This window comes from Cebus imitator, unplaced genomic scaffold (assembly GCF_001604975.1).
Source record: "Cebus imitator isolate Cc_AM_T3 unplaced genomic scaffold, Cebus_imitator-1.0 Scaffold10, whole genome shotgun sequence".
Lineage (NCBI taxonomy): Eukaryota > Metazoa > Chordata > Mammalia > Primates > Cebidae > Cebus > Cebus imitator.
The window spans coordinates 3,585,327-3,604,825 of record NW_016107325.1 but is presented as its reverse complement, the minus strand read 5'-3'; the positions used below and the strand labels follow the sequence as shown (position 1 = coordinate 3,604,825).

Genomic DNA, 19,499 nt, shown 5'->3' with positions numbered 1-19,499 from the left:
TTTTTGGTAGAGACGGGGTTTCACCATGTTGACCAGGATGGTCTCGATCTCTTGACCTCGTGATCCACCCGCCTCGGCCTCCCAAAGTGCTGGGATTACAGGCTTGAGCCACTGCGCCCGGCCATCTTACCTTTTAAAAAAAAATACGGCTTTAGTTGATGTTGCTTGCCATTGCTTTTCTGGTTAAGTTTATACTGATTTGCCCTGTGGAAATATATGAAGATACGTGGACTTTATAATTTAGGCTTGAACATACTAGTTAAAATGTTGAAGGGAGGATGTTTATATCCTCCCTTGCTTTTACAAAGTGTATCTCAGTTTATAGCATATAAATGATATTTTATTTCTGTAGGCATCAATTTTCCTTTCTCTCTAGTTCTATGATAGCCATTTATTCTTTCACTGTATCAAGCTGCTGTTAGAGACTGTGGTGTAAAGTGAAGGATACTCTGAAATGAAAACCCATTTTTTTGCTTTTATTTCAGATGTGGTAGTGTTAAAGATGGCTCCTTGGTGGCCTGTGCATTTTCTCCTGATGGAAGCTTCTTTGTCACTGGCTCCTCATGTGGTGATTTAACAGTGTGGGATGATAAAATGAGGTGTCTGCATAGTGAAAAAGCACATGATCTTGGAATTACCTGCTGCAATTTTTCTTCACAGCCAGTTTCTGGTTGGTTATTTTATTCTTTTAAGCACTAGAAATTCCTATTTGTAATTTGTGCTATATATGACTTTTCATTCTTGTATTTTTATGTTGTCATTAGTAAAGTGAGGAGCCCTCTTTATTTATTCCTGTAAAGGGATTATCCTTATCTCTCTTTTGACCAAAATGAAATTATAAAAAAAAATGAGAAAAATCACTTTTTAAAAAATTTTTATTTTGGGGTCTCTGAGTTTCCTGCAAGAAAATTACGTTCTTTATTATATGCAGGGGGAGTCTGTTGTGATTATGTGTGACTGAACTTGGAACAACAGATTCAGATTCCTTGGATATGGCAATTTAGAGGACCTAACCCTATTGGTATAATTGCAATAAAAAAAAACTATATTGATATTCAAATTGAAATGTAAACTTTAAAAATTGGAAATAGAAGCTATGTTTTCCATTTACTAATTTAATCTTCCAAAAGCTACATTTATAAAATAAGATGTTTGCCAACACAATTAATTTTTTAGAAGGAAACAAAACTGAATATAGTCTGTTGGTTTTAAATAGGTACAGTGAATTGAAAAGTTCTTTCTTTAAAATTTTCATTTTCCATATTAGGATGGGAGTTCTGTAGCTTTTGTCTGCTGCATTCTTGTTGCCAAACCCATTTTATCCATAGCAACATAATGCAAGCCATTTAGGAAAATTTAAAATGTTCTAGTAGTAGATGAAACTAATTTTAATAATGTATCCCAACATATCTATAATGTAACTTCAATAATTGATAATAAAAATTAATAAGATATTTTATCTTTTGTACTAAGTCTTTGAAATCTGGTGTGTATATTGTAGATAGCACATTTCAATTTGGACTAGCTGCATTTCAAGTCTTTGGTCCACACGTGGCTAGTCAGTGCCTCATTGGACAAAACAGGTCCAGAGAGTAGACAGGATGGTTTTGGTATTCCCCCCTTTTCAGGCCCATCAATGGCTTAAGGTATGGTTAAGATAAGATCCCAAATCCCAAAAGCAAAACATGTTCTGCTTCCTCCTAATCTCATATCGCTCTTGGTCTCATGCATTTTTTTTTTTGCCACACTGACCTTCTTTCATTCCTGGAATGTTTCTAAGATATTTCCAATTGTTGTATGTGCAGACCCTTTACTTGGTTTGCTGTTATATCCTTTAGAATTTGGCTGAAAAATCACTAAAGATGAGCCTCTCCTGCTCTTAACCCCTGCACTCAGTCTGTATAATTTTGATAAAATTTTTTATTTGCATACTTTATTTTTCTTTTACAGTACTAAGTATCAGAATGTTTAATTATATATTTATATGGGTAATATTTAATGGTGTTTTTTGTATTAGCTTGTAAGCTCCAGGCAGGCAGAGCCTGGGTCTCTTTTCTTCATCGTGCCTGATACAAAGTAGGCCTTGAAGTGTAGATTGATCAGTAAGATTCCTTTTAATGATTTGCTGAAATAATAGATTTTCTTTTCATAAGCCCATTCTTATGTTGAACTCCCTTCCTAATTTAATTAAGACAGTTATTCTTTTAATGTATTGTTCTGTGCTATTTTATTCAAAAAACAGCTTGTAACAAGCCATTGCTTCCATTTCTGTGGTACCTTCTCCACATCTTGTAGGCACTCAATGAATCTGGTGAATTATATAAGTGTGAAGAGATCCAGGTTCCTTTTTTGGTTCTAAATGTTCTGAAGATAGATTCCCAATGAAAATACTGTTATACTAGTTAATATTATAATAAAAATAAGGGCTTTTTTGTCCTGCATTTACAAAGATTGGTTGCTTGTGAGGTCAGGAAAGGCTCACTAAAACAGGCAGAGAATTCTAGGTGAGATTCTGAAATGATATCCACATTCTCACCCTGCCTTTAGAACATATTATACACTTCTCTTGGTATAATTTTAATCTGTGTGCCTTCTTTAGTTCCTTTAGTGTTTCTGTTGAAATATATATTAACCTTATGAGTAAATTCCCTGAAACAAATTGATATATGCTTTAAGGTGATTATTGTAAGAATTTGTGGGAACAACTGTATTTATTTAGAAGATAAAATATATGATTTAAATTTGTTTAATTTGGCATCTGTTAATATCTTTAAATACTTATGACATATTGACTCATCGTGTGACATTTTGCTGAAATAGGGAAAAATAATCCTGTTGGCACCTGAGAAGAAATGATCAGTTTTCTCCAGCTTTTAAATGATAAAATGTGGGTTAGATTATTATCATAATTTAAATATTTTTCATGAATAAAAGTATGTTTCTAAGTATTATATTTAGATATTGAACATAGGCACATTTTAAGCTGTATAATTTGTCTTAGCTGAATTTTCTCTACTTAACAGAACTTCAGAATTCAAAGGATTAGTTAAGGAACAATGAAAAAAATAGGTTTGCTAGTCAGGTTTAATACATAAATATTTTGCTCTCAGCCATTTCTTGAATAAAATATTTTGCCTTAAAAAGACAATGATTATCAGGAATTGCTTGTATCCCTCAAGATCTCTCTTAGAAAGGATACATTTTGGGTAAACCTATGCTGCAAAATAAACAAATGCTATTGAAATATGGAAGTCCCATGGAGTTAGAAAAGCTTTCAGTGAAATGGAATTTAATTTGTTGTTTGCTAATAAAATGTTTGTACTTCTAAAGAGGCAGAGAGTCTATAGAAAAAAATTTACATGCCTTGGTGTATACATTTGTTAAATTTTATATACTGAACATTTGATAAGCCAGAGTGCCATTTTAAGATGGATATTAGATCTCTGTTTTGGAGACAGGGTCTTGCTTTGTCATCCAGGCTGGAGTGTAGTGGTGTGATCATAGCTCACTGCAGCCTCAAACTCCTGAGCTCAAGGGGATCCCCTGCCTCCACCTCCTAAGTAGCTACAATTACAGGTGTGTGCCACCACACCTGGCTAATTGAAAAAAAAATTTTCTAGAGATAGTGTCTTCATGTTTCCCAGGCTGGTCTCAAACTCCTGGCCTTAGCCTCCCAAAATGCTGAGATTACAGACTTCAGCCACCATACCCAGCCTCGATTTCTTAATTGTGCTTTACTGTGTATGAGTGCCAAAACTTACTTGATGAAACTGCGTGTAATATTAGATGCAACTTGTGTAAAATTGCATTGATGATATCAATATTTACATTATCCAAAATTGTTTACAAACTTAATCTAGTAGATGTATAGTAATACACTAAAATTAAGTAAGTGTAAAGTAATAGGACTTTTGTGACACCACTTAACTGATTACTTTCCCTAAATAGTATAATATTTTTAACCAAATGGAGTGAATTGATGTTTTTTTTTATAACTATAATTCTAGCATTTGCCTTGATTAAATACAATGGAAAAAAATTCCCATTATTATTCCATGTGATCTATGGACCAGGCTTTTGAGAATCGACATGACCTTAAAAGAAGGCTGGGAATGATTAAACAGTTAACACTCTTATCGTAACTGACATTTCTTCCTAATTTTTCCCATCAATCCTAGCCTCATAGACTCTAAAATTGACTTAGAAGGTGCTCTGTTTAGTGGCACAATACTGGTTCTTGCAGCCTTGAATTATATTCTTTTGAGTAAGGTAAATAAAAGGTATTTTATTGTAGCAACTTGTGGACTAAAGTTATAATCCTGTATAGTAGCTAGTTTAAAAGAAATTCTTTAACCAACATTTTGTTAAATGGTATAAGTTAACTAATAACTTGTGAACGTCGTTTAAATGAGTAGAATTAACAGATCTCAGTATAAGAAACGGAAATTTTTTGCGGTTTAAGTGATTCACAAATTCTCTGTATTTATTTTTAACAAATTTTAGGTGGAGAACAAGGTCTTCAGTTTTTTCGATTGGCATCATGTGGTCAGGATTGTCAAGTCAAAATTTGGGTTGTTTCTTTTACCCATATTTTCGGTATGTATGCAAAGTAGCACATCCCTGAAATTATTTGTGATCTGGTTAAAATTTCTATTTTATCTTTTTACTTAACCCTGGGTATCTAAAAGTGAGTATAACAATATGGTTTAAGAAACTGAGTCAAAGTAACACACATGATTTAAAAATCAGATGTCATTGCTGTTCATGACCTCACCTATAGCACTGCCATACACATTTCTGCATGGTAATGGTGACCACTTTGCACTTGGTTTCAACCCCTTTGGTAGTTTTCACAGTTTACGTTGTTTATATCACTATTTTTTAAAAAATTTATTCACTGTAGTTACTGCTTTTTGATAGTGTGTGTGCCTTTTTCCATCCTTGTACTATTCCATCAGGTGACCCTTTCAGTCAGAAAGCTTATTTTGTGCAGTTTTGGAATAAAGTATTCTGTTATGTTATTTCTTTAATAATTCCTTCTCTGTTTTACTCTCTTTTCACAACTTCCATTAATTGAGTGTTGGACCTCCTGAATTGATCCCTGCCCTGCCTCCCCACCCCCCGGCCACATTTCTCTCTCTCTTCTTGTACTTTAGGGAAGAATTTCTCTGCTTTTTCTCTTTACCTTTTTTTAAGTCTTTTATCTCAATTGTATTTTCAAATTCTAAAAGCTCACCATCTTCTTTGTTTCCTTTTTGTAGTGTCCTTTATAAATATAAGATCTCAGAACTCTGAGGATGTCATTTAGGAGTTTTTTGCTTAAGTTCCCTTCTGTTTTCTGATCTGTTTGCATTTGGGCCCCCTTTTTGCTTAGTATTCTGTTTGCATTTAAGAATTAGACAATGTTTAGAAGCTCTGTGTGCAGGGATGGTTTGTTATTGCTGGCTTCCCTTTAGGATGAGGAGGTGGGTGGTTGGCCCTTCTGGGTGAGGGGTTGGGGACTTAGGGAGTGGATACTCTGTCACCCTAGAGCTTCCCAGGCAGTTAGTTTTTTTTTTTTTTTTTTTTAGAAAAACTTCAGAGAAATTAAATTTAACAGTTTCATTAGGAAAAGGATGATTGGTAAATTGGGCAGCCTCCAGAACCAGAATTTTTGAAAAGTTTTGCCAGGGTTAAGTGCTTGGCTTTTGTGCAGCATACTAAGAGTGAAATTGGGGAGGGATTAGAGGTGGACACCGAATGGTCTATATATAGTCAGTTCATTTTTCTGTTTTCAGGTCTATGTCTGTGCCATTCTAATTTTCCTTTTTCCTGGCTATTGGTATTCTGGAACCTTGAGATATTTTCTTCCTCCTCACCCCACCTCCTCTCCCTGGTCTTGCCCTGGCTAATTTAAAAATTTTTTTATATAGAATCAAAGTTTGTTGCTCAGGATGGTCTCGAACTCCTGGCCTCAAGTGATCCTCTCACCTTGGCCTCCCAAAGTGGTAGGATTACAGGTGTGAACCACTGTGCTTGGCCAGTCTTGGGGTGTTTTCTAGGGCAGAATAACTTTCTTCTTGGCTGTACCCCCGTCTCTTTGCACTGTGGGCTGTTATTCCTTTATACTTCCTCATTAATCTGTTTTCTGCCTTCCCAAAGTTGATTTCAGTTTCTGGTTTGCTGATGCCCCTCTTCCCACTCTCTTTTCCAGTGTACATTTCTATCTTTATTAATTCTGTCATTGACGCTTTCATGGGGAATCTGAAATTTTGTGGTCATCTTGATTGATTCAGGAGCCTCAAAATGTTATTATTTGTTACCTAATAAGCTTCAGTTAAATTGCAAATGTCATTTTTGTGATTCATAATTATGCTAGTGTATAGACAGGAGCCTTTTATCTGGAAATAAATATATTCCTTTTTTGATGGAATGTTATTTATTGCCTATTAGATTACATTTAGTAGTTATTTTAACATCTGACATACTATAAGAGTTTACTTCTGTGGTTGATCCCACCTCTTCTGCTTGTTTTCTTTTACCAGAAATAAAATTCTGATAAGAAACTGTAAGTACATGCGTTTGTGTGGGAGTTCTAAAAACAACATATCTTTAATAATTGTTCTAAAGTAAAACCTTTCACATATTTACTGGAAAATATTTTGACACTGACTTTTTAACAAAAACATACATGACAGTTGATAAATGTGTGGTTAAAATCTTTTCATAAGGCTAGGTGTAGTGGTTCACACCTGTAATCCCAGCACTTTAGGAGGCTGAGGCAGGAGGATCACTTGAGGTCAGAAGTTCAATACCAGCCTGGCCAACATGGTGAAACCCTGTCTTAACAAAAATACAAAAATTAGCCAGGTGTGGTGAGGTACACCTGTAGTCCTAGCTACTCGGGAGGCTGAGGCAGGAGAATTGCTTGAACCCAGGAGGCAGAGGTTGCAGTGGGCCAAGATTGCACCACTGCACTCCAGCCTGGGTGACAGATCGAGACTCTGTCTCAAAAAATAATGATAAAAATAAAACCTTTTCATAAAGCATTTATCACCATTTGTACCTTATCATTTGCTTATTTGTAGAGAGGAGTAGAGAGACATATGGGTCTTATAACTTGAGGACATAACCTAGTCTTATGGTTGTATTAACGTATAGTGTTAATTTGGTTTGCAACTTAATATGCTTGCTTTGTTTGATTAATGGTGCCTGCTTATTGCTCTATTCCCAGTTAGAATTAAAGCCTTTTGAAGTTCATCATTGTATTTCTAGCACTTAGCACAGTGCCTTTAGTGTGTGTCTCTGCTCTCCGAGATAAAAATATATTTTATTTCCTGTTTTGAGCTTCAAACTTTTACTTACTCTGATTACCTTTTTCTTTAGTTAAATGCTTATTATTCTCACTAAGACATTTAACACTTCAAAAGCGTTTTATTGTGTCTGACGTAGTTATAAATTTCACTTGTGTATTTCCTTTTTCTTCCCACAACCCCTGCCAATTTCTTAATATTTATTTTTATAGGTTGTCACCAAAATATATTGAATTCCCTCAGTTTACTTTTAAAATAGTTGTGATATTTATGCTTAGTAATTCTAAAAGCATAAAAAGGATTTTAGTGTTATACTTTGGAGGAGTGTTATATTTTATAAAGATAATATTGGAATTACAGGATGTGTAAATTACCATTGATTATTTTTATTTACAGAGTGAGAAAATATTTTAAATGCCAGATTTTTCAAAATATAAGCATTTTTTTAAAGTCTTTTGGGCAATTGGTATATTTCGTTTTTATGAGACACTAAAACTGTGATATAGTTTAAATGTTTAAAACTTTTCGTAATATGAAATTAGCCCATCTAGCCTTTGTTGAGCTCATTTTTTAAATCCATTACTGAGCTTTTGAAATGTGAGACTGAGTACAAACACAAGAAGCCATGTTTGCTCCTTTCTGCTTGCCAGCATAATTTCACAAAGCCCCTGACTCTGTGACAACAGAACTCTCCGGAAGAATGCCTGGAAGACAAAAGAGGCGAGCACACAGTCCCCCACGTCTTTTGCCAGTCCCCCATGTCTCTTGCCTGAGTCACTACATTCCTTAAAAGATAAATGAACCCAGCCTTGCCTTTTCTTACCTGAGATAATGTCTAATGGCGTTAGTGATCATGCTTCTGCAATCTGTAACCAGATGTATGCTTACACCCAACCTTGATGTGATTCTGCTTTAATGTAACTTCTGTTTGATGTGATTTTGCACATAGTAAACCTCCACCACCTGTATATAAGCAGTGAGCTGAAACACCGCTTTGAAATGGTCTCGCAGACTGCCCTGTAGCTCTCAGGCCATAGGCCTTAGTCTGTAGTCTTCAGTAAGACTTCTGAGTAAAACTACTTTAATTCTTTAAAAGCTTGACTTTTTTCTTTAGTCAACAGAAACCAGTTACTCACACCGCATTCCATTTATTTCCTTATAGATATCTGAGCTGCATGAGGGTTTTTAATGTTTGTGTCCTTTAGGCACTCAAAGATTATTGAATACATAAGGGAAATGGTGTTGACTTAAAATCAATTCCAAGCATGGTCAGCTTGCTATTCTCTGTTACCTTGTTATTTGCAGGTTTTGAATTAAAATATAAAAGTATGCTGAGTGGGCACTGTGCCCCTGTTCTGGCTTGTGCTTTTTCCCATGATGGGCAGATGCTAGTCTCCGGGTAAGCTGGTTTAATTTTCCTAAGCCATTTTTATATGAAATTGAAAAGATGTACGGAAAAGTACGTGAAACCTCAAAGAATAGCTTGATGAACCACCACAAAGGTCAAGAAGTAGAACTTTGTTGGTTCTACCCCAGAAGCCCTCCCCTTCCAAGTGCCCCTTTTTGGTGACAATGTGTTAGGTCATATACTCTATTGCTTTTTTCTTTAAAACTGACCTAAAATTAAACCATATGAATTATTTTGTCTGGCTTTCTGTACCCAACGTTACACTTGTGACATTAATTCATATTATTGACTGGAGCTGTGGCCCATTGATTTTCATTGCTGTGTAATATTCCATGCATGGATACATTATAATATATATACTAGTTCATTTTAATGTTAATGGTTATATGATTGTTTGTGGTTTGAGAGCATCACAATAATAATTCTATGAGAATATGTTGTATGTCCTGGTACACATGTTCATGCATTTCTGTAAGATAAATACGTAGGAATGGCTTGGTTGAGTCATAGAATATGTGCATTTTCAACCTTGGCAGATAACAATAGTTTCCAAGTGGCTGAACAATTAATACTCCTATAGCAGTGTTGTTTTATATCCTAGCCTATACTTGGTATTGTGAGTTTTTAAAATTTTAGCCATTCTGATGAGTGTGTAGTGTTGCCTTACTATGGTTTTAATTTGCATTTCCCCAGAACAAAGTGGTTGGAACCTTTTTAGAAGTTTATTAGACACATGTATTTCCTCTTCTATGAAGTGCCTGTTCATGTCTCTGGCCCATTTTTTTTTTCCTGGGTTATATTTTTCTTATTGATTTGTTGTTGTTGTTGTGTGTGTGTGTGTGTACACTTTAATATTCGAGCTGTTTGTTGCTTTTTGCAAATATCTTTCCCACCCTGTAGATTTGCCTTGTCACAATTGTGCTCTGAGGTCATGAAGATATTTTTCTATATTCTGAGACCTTCATTGTTTTGCCTTTCACATGATTTATGTGTATGATGTGCAATACAATCCCATTTTATTTCTTTCTATGTGAATATCTAGTTGTCCTAGCACTATGTATTGAAAAGACCACTTTTCTCCTCCATTTTATTATACTCCCTCATCAAAAATCACTGACCATTTATGTGTGAGTCTGTTCCTTAACCTGCTACTTTGTTCTGTTTCTGTCCTTGCTCTAATATCATTCTGTCTTTCCCAGGCTTTATATTTTGTCTATTCCTATCTATTGACATGCTCCTATAAATTTGAGAATTAACTTGTCAAATTGCCCCAATTCCTACCTCCACACACACAGACTTGTTCCGATTTTAATTGGGATTATATAGAGTCTGATGAATTTGGGGGGAATTGACATCTTTATGATATTCATCTTGCATCTTTCTTTGTTTTAATTTCTCTCAATAATTGTTTTCTATGTAGAAATTCTCATCTTTATTAGCCTTATTTCTAGGCACTTGTTAGTATATAAAAGATGTGGCGAATATGAGGAAATCCATAATGGAAATAAAATGGACTTACCTAGAAAATTTCTTATTTTGGATTATATATATACAAAATCAGATCATTTGTAGATAATGATGGTTTTGTTCCTTTCTAATCCTTATGTCTTTGGTATCTTCTGTGCCTTACTGAACTGCTGATACTACCAGGCTAATAAAAGCGGCAATAACAGGCCTTGTTGTCTGATTCCTCATTGCAGTGGGAAAGGTTTTATTACTCAATACGATCATTGTAGGTTTTTGAGATAAGCTTTATTCTTCTATTCCTTCTAGTTTGTAAGAGTTTTGTTGTTGTTGTTTTTAAATCATGCAAGGGTGTTGTATTTCATCGGATGATTTTTCCTACATCTTTTGAGATGATATAATTTTTCTCTGTTACTGTTAGTGGAGTGAATTACATGATTTTTAAATGTTAAACCAACCCTGCTTTGTTGAAACAAACATATTTTAGGATATATTGTTTTTGTGTGTTGTTATAGAGAAGTTAGTTTCATTCTAACTGTTGTGCCTTTGGATGTAATTCATTTTTCTCTGGCTGCTCATGAAATTTTCTGTTTTGAGGTTTTTGCACATCTACTTTGTATCTACATATGGGTTTCCTATTTAGTTTGCTTGGAATTTATTGAACTTCTTAAATCTGTGGAGTGATATTTGGCAGGGCTTGGTGATTTATGCCTGTAATCCCAGCACTTTGGGAGGCCTAGGCAGGCAGATCACTTGAGCTCAGGAGTTTCGATCAGACTGGCCAACATTGTGAAACTTTGTCCTACTAAAAATACAAAAATTAGCTAGGCATGGTGGCAGGCACCTGTAATCCCAGCTACTCAGGAGGCTGAGGCAGGAAAATTGCTTGAGCCCAGGAGGCGGAGGTTGCAGTGAGCTGAGATCATACCACTGCACTCCAGCCTGGGTAATAGAGTAGGACTCTGTCTAAAAAAAAAAAAAATCTGTGGTATGATATTTTACCACTTTTGGAAAATTCTTATTTATTATCTCTTCAAATAATTGCCTCTGTTCCTTTCTTTCTGTCCTTTACTTCTGGGATTCCAATTAAATGCACATTATACTTTCTCACTGTAAACTTTCTCTTTTGCATTTATTATGTGTGTGTGTGTGCACGTGCGTGCGTGTGCGCATATGTGTGTGTGTCTGTTTCATTCTGGATGGCTTTTTCTTTCCTAATTCATTCTTCAGCAAATGTGATATTAAATTGATCCATTGAATTCTTAATTTTGCTTATTTTATGTTTTGGTCCTAGAATTTCTATTTGTCAGTTTTTTTCTATTTTGTCACTTTTTATGATTTCCAGTTTGTCACTTTTTATGATTTCCAATTGTGTGTTGAAATTTTCAACCTTGGCTTTTATTTTTCAAACCTTTATTCTGTTAGGCAATTGGCTGGAACATAGTTACATGATTCAATTACTTTATACTCTTTCCCCTTTGAATACTTTTTTATATTTTATCCTTGCCATTAGATTTTCTAAAACTGTCCCGTCTGATCTCACAGGTCATAGCATTCTGACCCACATTTATGGCTCTTCATAGCAGCTTTCATTCCAGTTAAGATACTTAGGCTCCTAACCTCCACTTACAATGTCTGGACTAAGCCTGATGGTTCATTTTTCCATATGCTCCAATTCTTCTTGCCAAACAGCCAAATTACCAGTTATGTTGTCAGTATTGTAGACGTGGTTCTTTCATCTCTAAAGATGAAGATTATTCATCATCAAAAAGTATTTACAGTATTGTCTTTTGACCTAGAATTTAAATCAATGGAAAGTTTAAACAAATAAAGTGACTCTGTCTACTGTTTTATGTGCCCAGCTCTCTGTCAGTTGCAATAGGACATAGAAAAGGAAGTATAAGTGTGTGTGCTCTTGAAGACATTTTAAGTCCCTTCTTTCCTAATAGTTAATGTTCATTGTGATGAACTAATAATACTTCAAGACCCTGACATGTACTTACCCTCTGAATCACGGAAGAAGTGTTAAGTGATAATGTTGTTTTAAGTTCATTTTATAGCAGTATAATTCTTTGCCAGTTTGTATATATGTTACTTTTAGTTAACATTTATGGGATTGTGTCCTTCCCAATCATTCTGGATAAATGGAAGTTTACATTATTAAGTGCTTTTGGGTATATGGTGTTTTTTTCAGAATATTTTTAGTTTATTTGGATAAATGTACAGGCAAATGAATGAGAAATGTAAATTAATAAACTTAATAAGTATTTCGTTTTTTAGAAGAATTGACAGGCATATTTAAATCATACTTAGTAGATAAAAACAGATGAATTAGTTAATGATAGATTCTATTTGTGACTAAAAGTCATTGATAAGATAGAATGGATGCATATGGGAAAGAGGAAGACTGGAAAAAAGTGAGTGGATAAAAGATGGCTGTATATGAACATAAGTGGCTAGAGATGAAAAGTGAATGGACGACAGAATGTGGTTGTCGGTCGGAATGTATACTAAGGGCTGGGTGTGGTAGCTCATGCCTGTTATTCCAACAGGTCAAGAGGTCAAGGCAGAAGGATCACTTGAGGCCAGGAGCTTGACACCAGCCTAGACAACATAGTGAGACCCAGTCTCTACAAAAAAAAATTTAAGGAAATTAGCTGGGCATAGGGGTGTGTTTAGGGCATAGGGGTATGTGCCTATAGTCTCAGCTACTTGGGAAGCTGAGGCAGGAGAATCCCTGAGCCCAGAAGTTTGAGGCTGCAGCAACCTATGATCATGCCACAGCACTCCAACCTGGGCAACAGAGTGAGAACTTGTCTCTATAAAAAAAAAAAATAAAAAGGAAAGAAAAAAGAGATGTACTAAGGAAGGTGTATGGGGCATAGATAAGGATGGCCTTGTAAAAGGCAGTGTAGAATTTCTATGCAGATATGGGAAGATTGAGGAACAGAAAGGGCATTCCAGGAGGCAGGAAATTCTTGAGCAGATTAAAATGTGTGGTAAACAGTCAAGTAAATAAGGAGAAATGAGGCCAAAAAACAGATCGTAGAGATAATAGAGAACCTAGGATGGACCAGGCATGGTGACTGATGCCTGTAACCCCAACACTTTGGGAGGCTGAGGCAGGGGATCTCTTGCACCCAGGAGTTTGAGACCAGCCTGGACAATATAGGAGGACTTGGTCTCTACAAATAATAAAAAGTTAGCTAGGCATGGTGGTATGCACCTGTGTCCTAGCTCCTCAGGAGGCTGAGGTGGGAGGATTGCTTGAGCCTGGCCGGTGGAGACTGCAGTGAGCTGTGATCGTGCTACTACACTCCAGCCTAGGCAACAGAGTGAGACCCTGACTCAAAACAAACAACAAAGAAAACCATGAGAACCTAGGATGGTGTTAGAACTTGTTCAAACCTTATATATTAAATTTAGGAGAACTTCTGAAACTTTTAAAGCAGTTCTAATATGCAAAGCCTAGCTATAGGAGATAGATGCTAATATATTGTGAAGTGAAGAATTGAATCATGATTTAGGTCAGTGGTTCTTAATACTTTTTGGTCTTAAGATTCCTTGACACTCTTAAAAGTTATTACCCTAAAGAGCTTTTTCTTATATGGATGACATCTATCAGTATTTATAATATTAGTAAATACAATTGAGAAAATCCTAAAATATTTTTAATTCATTTAAAAGCAATAGATAATTGCATGTTAGCTTTTTGAGGAAAAATAAACAGTGAAAAGAGTGTCATTCCACATTTTTGAAGATCTTTTTAGTGTCTGGCATAGCAGAAGACAGCTGGATTTACACATCTGCTTCATATACTCCACTAGCCCTCAGAGCTGTAATGGCATCACAGGTCCTGTAGCAAAATATGTAAGAGGTTTTTCCCTTTGTCTTTCTCTCCTTATCTCCTCCAGTAACTTTGCCTCAGCGCCTTAGCAGAATTTGTCTTTTGTTCCACCCTACTTCTCTTGATCTAGCCAGATATAACAAACGTTATATGTGTCAGCCTCTATTCAGACAGGAAGGGTCAGTGTTTTTTTGAGATGGGATCTTCTCTGTCACCCAGGCTGGAGTGTGATGGCATTATCTCGGCTCACTGCAGCCCAGACCTCCTGGGCTCAAGTGATCCTCCCACCTCAGCCTCCCGAGTAGCTGGGACTACAGGTGCAGGCCACTACACCTGACTAATTTTTGTATTTTTTGTAGAGTCAGGTGTCTCACTGTGTGGCCTAGGCTGGTCTCAAATTCCTGGTTTCAAGCGATCCACCCACCTTGGCCTCCCAAAGTGTTGGGATTACAGGCATGAGTCACCACGCCTGGCCGGGTCAGTCTTTGTAATTCATATAAAGACTACCTGTTTCCAGAGGTAAGGATTCCTTGGAAACGAGTTTTTAAAATGTCCACAATTGTGTGTGAGAGACAGAAAGAGAGAGATTGTGTGTGTGCGTGTGCATGTGCGTGCGTGTGTGTGTGTGTGTGTGTGTGTGTGTTTTTCCTTTAGAGATAAGGTCTCACTCTGTTACCCAGGCTGGAGTGGCGTGGTTTTAGCTCACTGTGGCTTTGAGTTACTGGGTTCAAGCAGTCCTCCCACGTCAGCCTCTCGAGTAGCTGGAACTGTAGGTATATGCAGTCATGCTCAGCCAGTTACCAGTTTTAAGAGTTCAATAGATAACAGCCTTTTCTTTTTCTTCTTTTTTGAGATGGAGTTTTGCTCTTGTTGCCCAGGCTGGAGTGCAGTGGCACGATCTCAGCTCACTGCAACTTCTGCCTCCTGGGTTCCAGCAATTCTCCAGCCTCAGCCTCTCAAGTATCTGGTATTACAGGCACCCTGCTACCATGTCCCACTAATTTTTGTATTTTCAATAGAGTAGTATTTTCGCCATGTTGGCCAGACTGGTCTCGAACTCCTGACCTCAGGTGATCCACTTGCCTTGGCCTCCCAAAGTGCTGGGATTAGAGGCATGAACCACCGCACCTGGCCCTTTTCTTTTTCTTGAGTTGAAAACCAATGAGAGGGCCATACAGGACTGGATAACATGAGTTTTGATCTGCAGCCAACTTTCCCACCTGCTCTTGGGCAGCATGGACCACTGCAGCCTTCCCCTGCCAGTGCAGATCAGAAGAAAGAGAAAATCCAGAAGGGGCTCAGCCCTATGGCCCAGTGCTTGCCCCACATTGTCCAGTCATCTGTCATTTATTTTCTGCTGGGCATGAGAGGGAGGAAAGAGGCCAAGAATCCTACCCCAGAAGGGGTGGGAAATAAGTTTCTCCTCTCCCCAACAAGGCAGTTGTTTATATTTTATCGATTTTGTAAGTAGATGATAGAGTTTAATGTCATGAGTCAGGAGTGCTTTCATGAACAACCCTCTCTTGCTCAGCGATGACTAGGTGAAGAAGCCTTAAGGTCATCTTTCCCAAAATGCAAGTCATGTTTTTTCTCTACAATATTGCTAAAAGTCCTGTTGAACAAGTAAGTTCATTTAGTAACTGAAAAGGACACATTGCAATTTGTTTATCATGGAGGGTTATCAGATGCCATATTGCTTGAAATTAGATGTGTTCTGAGAGCTTTAGTGAAATTTGAATAGCCACGCTGTCACTTTTCCAACTTTTAGGCTGAAATCACCAGAGTATGTGCCTGTGATAAATCCATTCTGATACATTCATGGGGGAAGATGTTTAAGTATAATATTAAAAAACATGGGTTTTAGAATTTACATAGAACTGGGTTTTAATCCCAGCTTTGCCACTTAACTAGCTGTGCAAATTCTAGTTGAACAAATTCTAGTTCCATGCCTTCTCCGAGCTTCATGTTCTGATTATAAAATGGAGAATATAATAGCACGTTCCTCAAATTGTTATGAAGATTAGGAAAATGCAGATAAAGCATTATTATGTTTGGGACATCATTGCTCAATATATATTTTTTAAATGGTATGTTAAATAATATAATTGATGTAATCTAGAACATCAATTGTATAACGTATCATTTTACCCCCCCCCCCTTTTCTGATTTGAGCTATTAGCCATTGGCTTATAATAAGCAGCATTACAGAACAGCTCTTTGAAACTTATCTTCATGTAGGGAGAGTTGTTGAGGACTCGGTTGATGTTTCTTAGCATCCTCCTCTGCAGACCTTGGGGAAAGGAGTCCTGTCAGGTCTCAGTCTGAGGGCCTGATGTCCTTTTATTCCCAAGCATTTTGTTTGTGTTTCTATTTTGCATTGCATGACTGATCATACTTTCTTTTTGCATTGTTACCGAAAAAGCTCAGAATCAAACTTGCAACCCTTCTTTGGCAAGGTGGACTGGACCTTACAACATGTGTTTCGGATATTAATCTATATTGATCTTCACCTTAATTTTTCTCCTCTCACCTCATCCTTGTGTTCTCTTCCCCTTCAGGTTCTTCACATAACTTTTGTTTTTGCTACATCTTTGTAAGAGATGGCAAATCCTTTCTAAATGAGAGGAGACATAAATACGTTTAAAATTAACATACTGAAGTGTAAAATTTTTAAGTGTTAGGGACCTTTTTGGCCTCAGGAAATAATTGCTAGTGATTGTATTTGATTAATTTTTTGGCCATTGTACAAAGTTAGTTTAGAATAGAAAGATTTGAGTGCTTTCTGAGATGGGTCACTGTGATGTCACGGATCTCCAGGAGTCTGTGTTGTGTTGTTGATGTTGTCCAATAGCTGTTTAGATATCATTGATGGGTTTTTCTTGTATTCTTGAGTGAGCAGAACTGAGGTTTTAGAGCACCACAAAATTGTAGGAATGAAGTATCAAAAGGTTGAATACCTGCCTCGCGAGGAAACTCTGGGGGAAAGGCAACGGCAGATTGTGGTGGAATGTATGTACTAAGAATTTGGGGGAAGAGCTATAGCAGGCAGAAAATATATAACCAGGGACACCAAACAGTTGGATTTTTTGTTTAATGTTGATTCAGCTTCAATTTAGGGAATATTTTGAAGTTTTTTTTGCTTCAGTAGTTTCAACGTATTTTATGTCTATTTAAGTTGGCTGTTTTTCTCCTGGTATCTCAAATTCAGATCTCAAAATATTGAAAACTTCTATTATTTATCTCTAACTCTAATTTACCTTCCTCAAAATCTATTGAATTATCAAATGCTATTGTGTCTTCCTTGGAATCATCATTAGTTAAACTAGAGGCAATAGGAAGTGAGTTTAAAATCCTTTCTTTCTCCAGTTAACTTCAGGTCTTTTCATGTGTTTATAATTTTCTTTCTTTCTTTTTTTTTGTCATGGATTCAGTGGTCTACTACTGGTTTATTGATGTTTGGCCTTTTGCTTCTCAAATACCTTTCTATACTTCATCAGCAAGTGAACCTATTCCATTGCCCTCATGGCTAGCTGTGTCCTATGAAGCCCTCTGGATTCCTAGGGTGGGCACTCAGGGTGCTTTGTCTTTTTGTTCTAGGCTGTGTTTTCAGCCTTACTGCTTGCTGTTCCTATATGTAGACACTTGCTTGTTGCTCTGACTTCTGTCTTCCCAATCCAGTGCTCACAGAGATCACTAATGATAATCCTGCTTATCAAGTGATGAGATGGTTTGAACTGCCTCTGGTGGTAGTCTAGGAAAGTGAGATTTCCTTTTAATTTTGGGGTTTTGTTTTTGTTTTTTTGGTACCGATGAGGATTTTATTTGAGACAGTGTAATGGGGACTGGATGATAGAACTACTTTCTTTGTAAGCTTATCATGGTTGGGCCAGCTCCAAATGAAATTTTGGCTAATTATCCCTTTAGAAAAGTCAGGCTTAAGCAAAACTGGGCTCTAGGTCAATTAACCAAAAGCCAGTTCAGCCAGTGACTGGTTCATTTATTATTAAAATACATATATGTGTGTGTGTGTGTGTGTGTGTGTGTGTGTGTGTGTTTCATTTGACCAGTTTTCATTTGTCTTATCATATCTTAAAAAGTAGTATTTAACATGCTCCCGACTCCCAGCCATGGTGCTGCAGCTGGAGACCTGGTTTCCTTAACTGTTATGAAAGTATTTTTTTGTGTGTGGATACTTTTTCAAATTGATGTCCCTGTGATGGGACAAGCATGGGAATTTATGCCCTGCCATCTTGCTGACACCACTCTTTAGTTGTACGTGTGTCTTTGTGTGTGTATGTTTTAAGGAAGCTCAAAATAGTGGAATTTGACCTAAATTTCAGATATCCCACAATTATAACTTATACCTTGAAGAGCTTAGAACTAAAGTGTCTGTAAATTATGTCCATCATATACATACTCATGTAATGTTAGCTATCAATACTATTTCTCACTGTATTTTGGATGCAGTTTAACATTGAAAGCTATAATTCTTTTTGACATCCAGAATGAATTTCAGGTGTCCCTTGGTATCTGCAGGGGATTGGGTCCAGGACCCCTACCTTGGATACCAAAACCTGTAGATGCTGAAATCTCTTACATAAAATGGTATAATATTTGCATGTAACCTACACATGTCATCCATTTACTTTAAATCATCTCTAGATTACTTATAATACCTAATGCAACTTAAATGCTATGTAAATAGCTTTGCAGCATTTTTATTTGTATTATTTTTAGTTTTTTCTTGAATATTTTTATTTTTCTTGAATATTTTGATTCATAGGTAGTTGAATTCACAGATGGGAAACCTGTGGATATGGAGGGCCAATAGTATATGCTTCTCAAGTTCTTGTGTTTTATTTTATATATTTGAACTTTTAAAGTATAATTTCTATTTTGAACTTATGACAAAGATTCTGTAGTCAATATCCATCATCACCATTGGAGGATCTACTGAACAAGGAATTTTAAGCATTCTAATAGGTGTGAATCCTGTGGTCAGACTATGACCAGCTCCCTTAATAATAAGTACAAATATTAATATTCTGCAGAATTTGGTACCGCTTGTATTGTTGATGTGTTTTCTCACCTTGCAGTGTATATTGTTCTGGCATAAAGCCTATTTCCAATGGAAATGCCAGAGAGAGGCATATATATCCGTTGTTTTGTACTTCATAATGTATTTGTGTGTGTGTGATATTCTTTTTCTTTGCTAGAATAACCCCAGATGTCTGCTTTTAATTTTTATACCATTAAAAGGAATCATTTAGTCAACATCAAGTTTATAATTTTCAAAAATAGATCATAATCAAAACATATATACATTGATTAGCAATTAAGGCACACCATATCAGTGGTAAAGAATAGGCCAGGTGCGGTGGCTCAAGTCTGTAATCCCAGCACTTTTGGAGGCCGAGGCGGGCGGATCACGAGGTCAGGAGATCGAGACCATGGTTGAAACCCCATCTCTACTGGAAAAAAAAAAAAA

At 36.4% G+C, this 19,499-nt stretch overlaps 1 protein-coding gene across 14 annotated transcripts in view; it reads left to right on the top strand.

Annotated features, from left to right (window-relative positions):
- Positions 1-19,499, top strand: part of WDSUB1 (WD repeat, sterile alpha motif and U-box domain containing 1) — a 51,327-nt gene that overhangs the window by 6,320 nt on the left and 25,508 nt on the right. For 10 of the 14 annotated variants that reach the window (XM_017547547.2, XM_017547541.1, XM_017547610.2 and 7 more), the window contains exons 3-5: positions 486-670; positions 4,504-4,596; positions 8,598-8,691. The exons of 1 other annotated variant lie outside the window; for it this stretch is intronic. In XM_017547547.2, coding sequence (XP_017403036.1) covers positions 486-670; positions 4,504-4,596; positions 8,598-8,691 — 372 coding nt within the window. The remainder of the gene's footprint in view (positions 1-485; positions 671-4,503; positions 4,597-8,597; positions 8,692-19,499) is intronic. 3 more of the 14 variants (XM_037745414.1, XM_037745413.1, XM_017547577.2) reach the window with 2 other exon arrangements.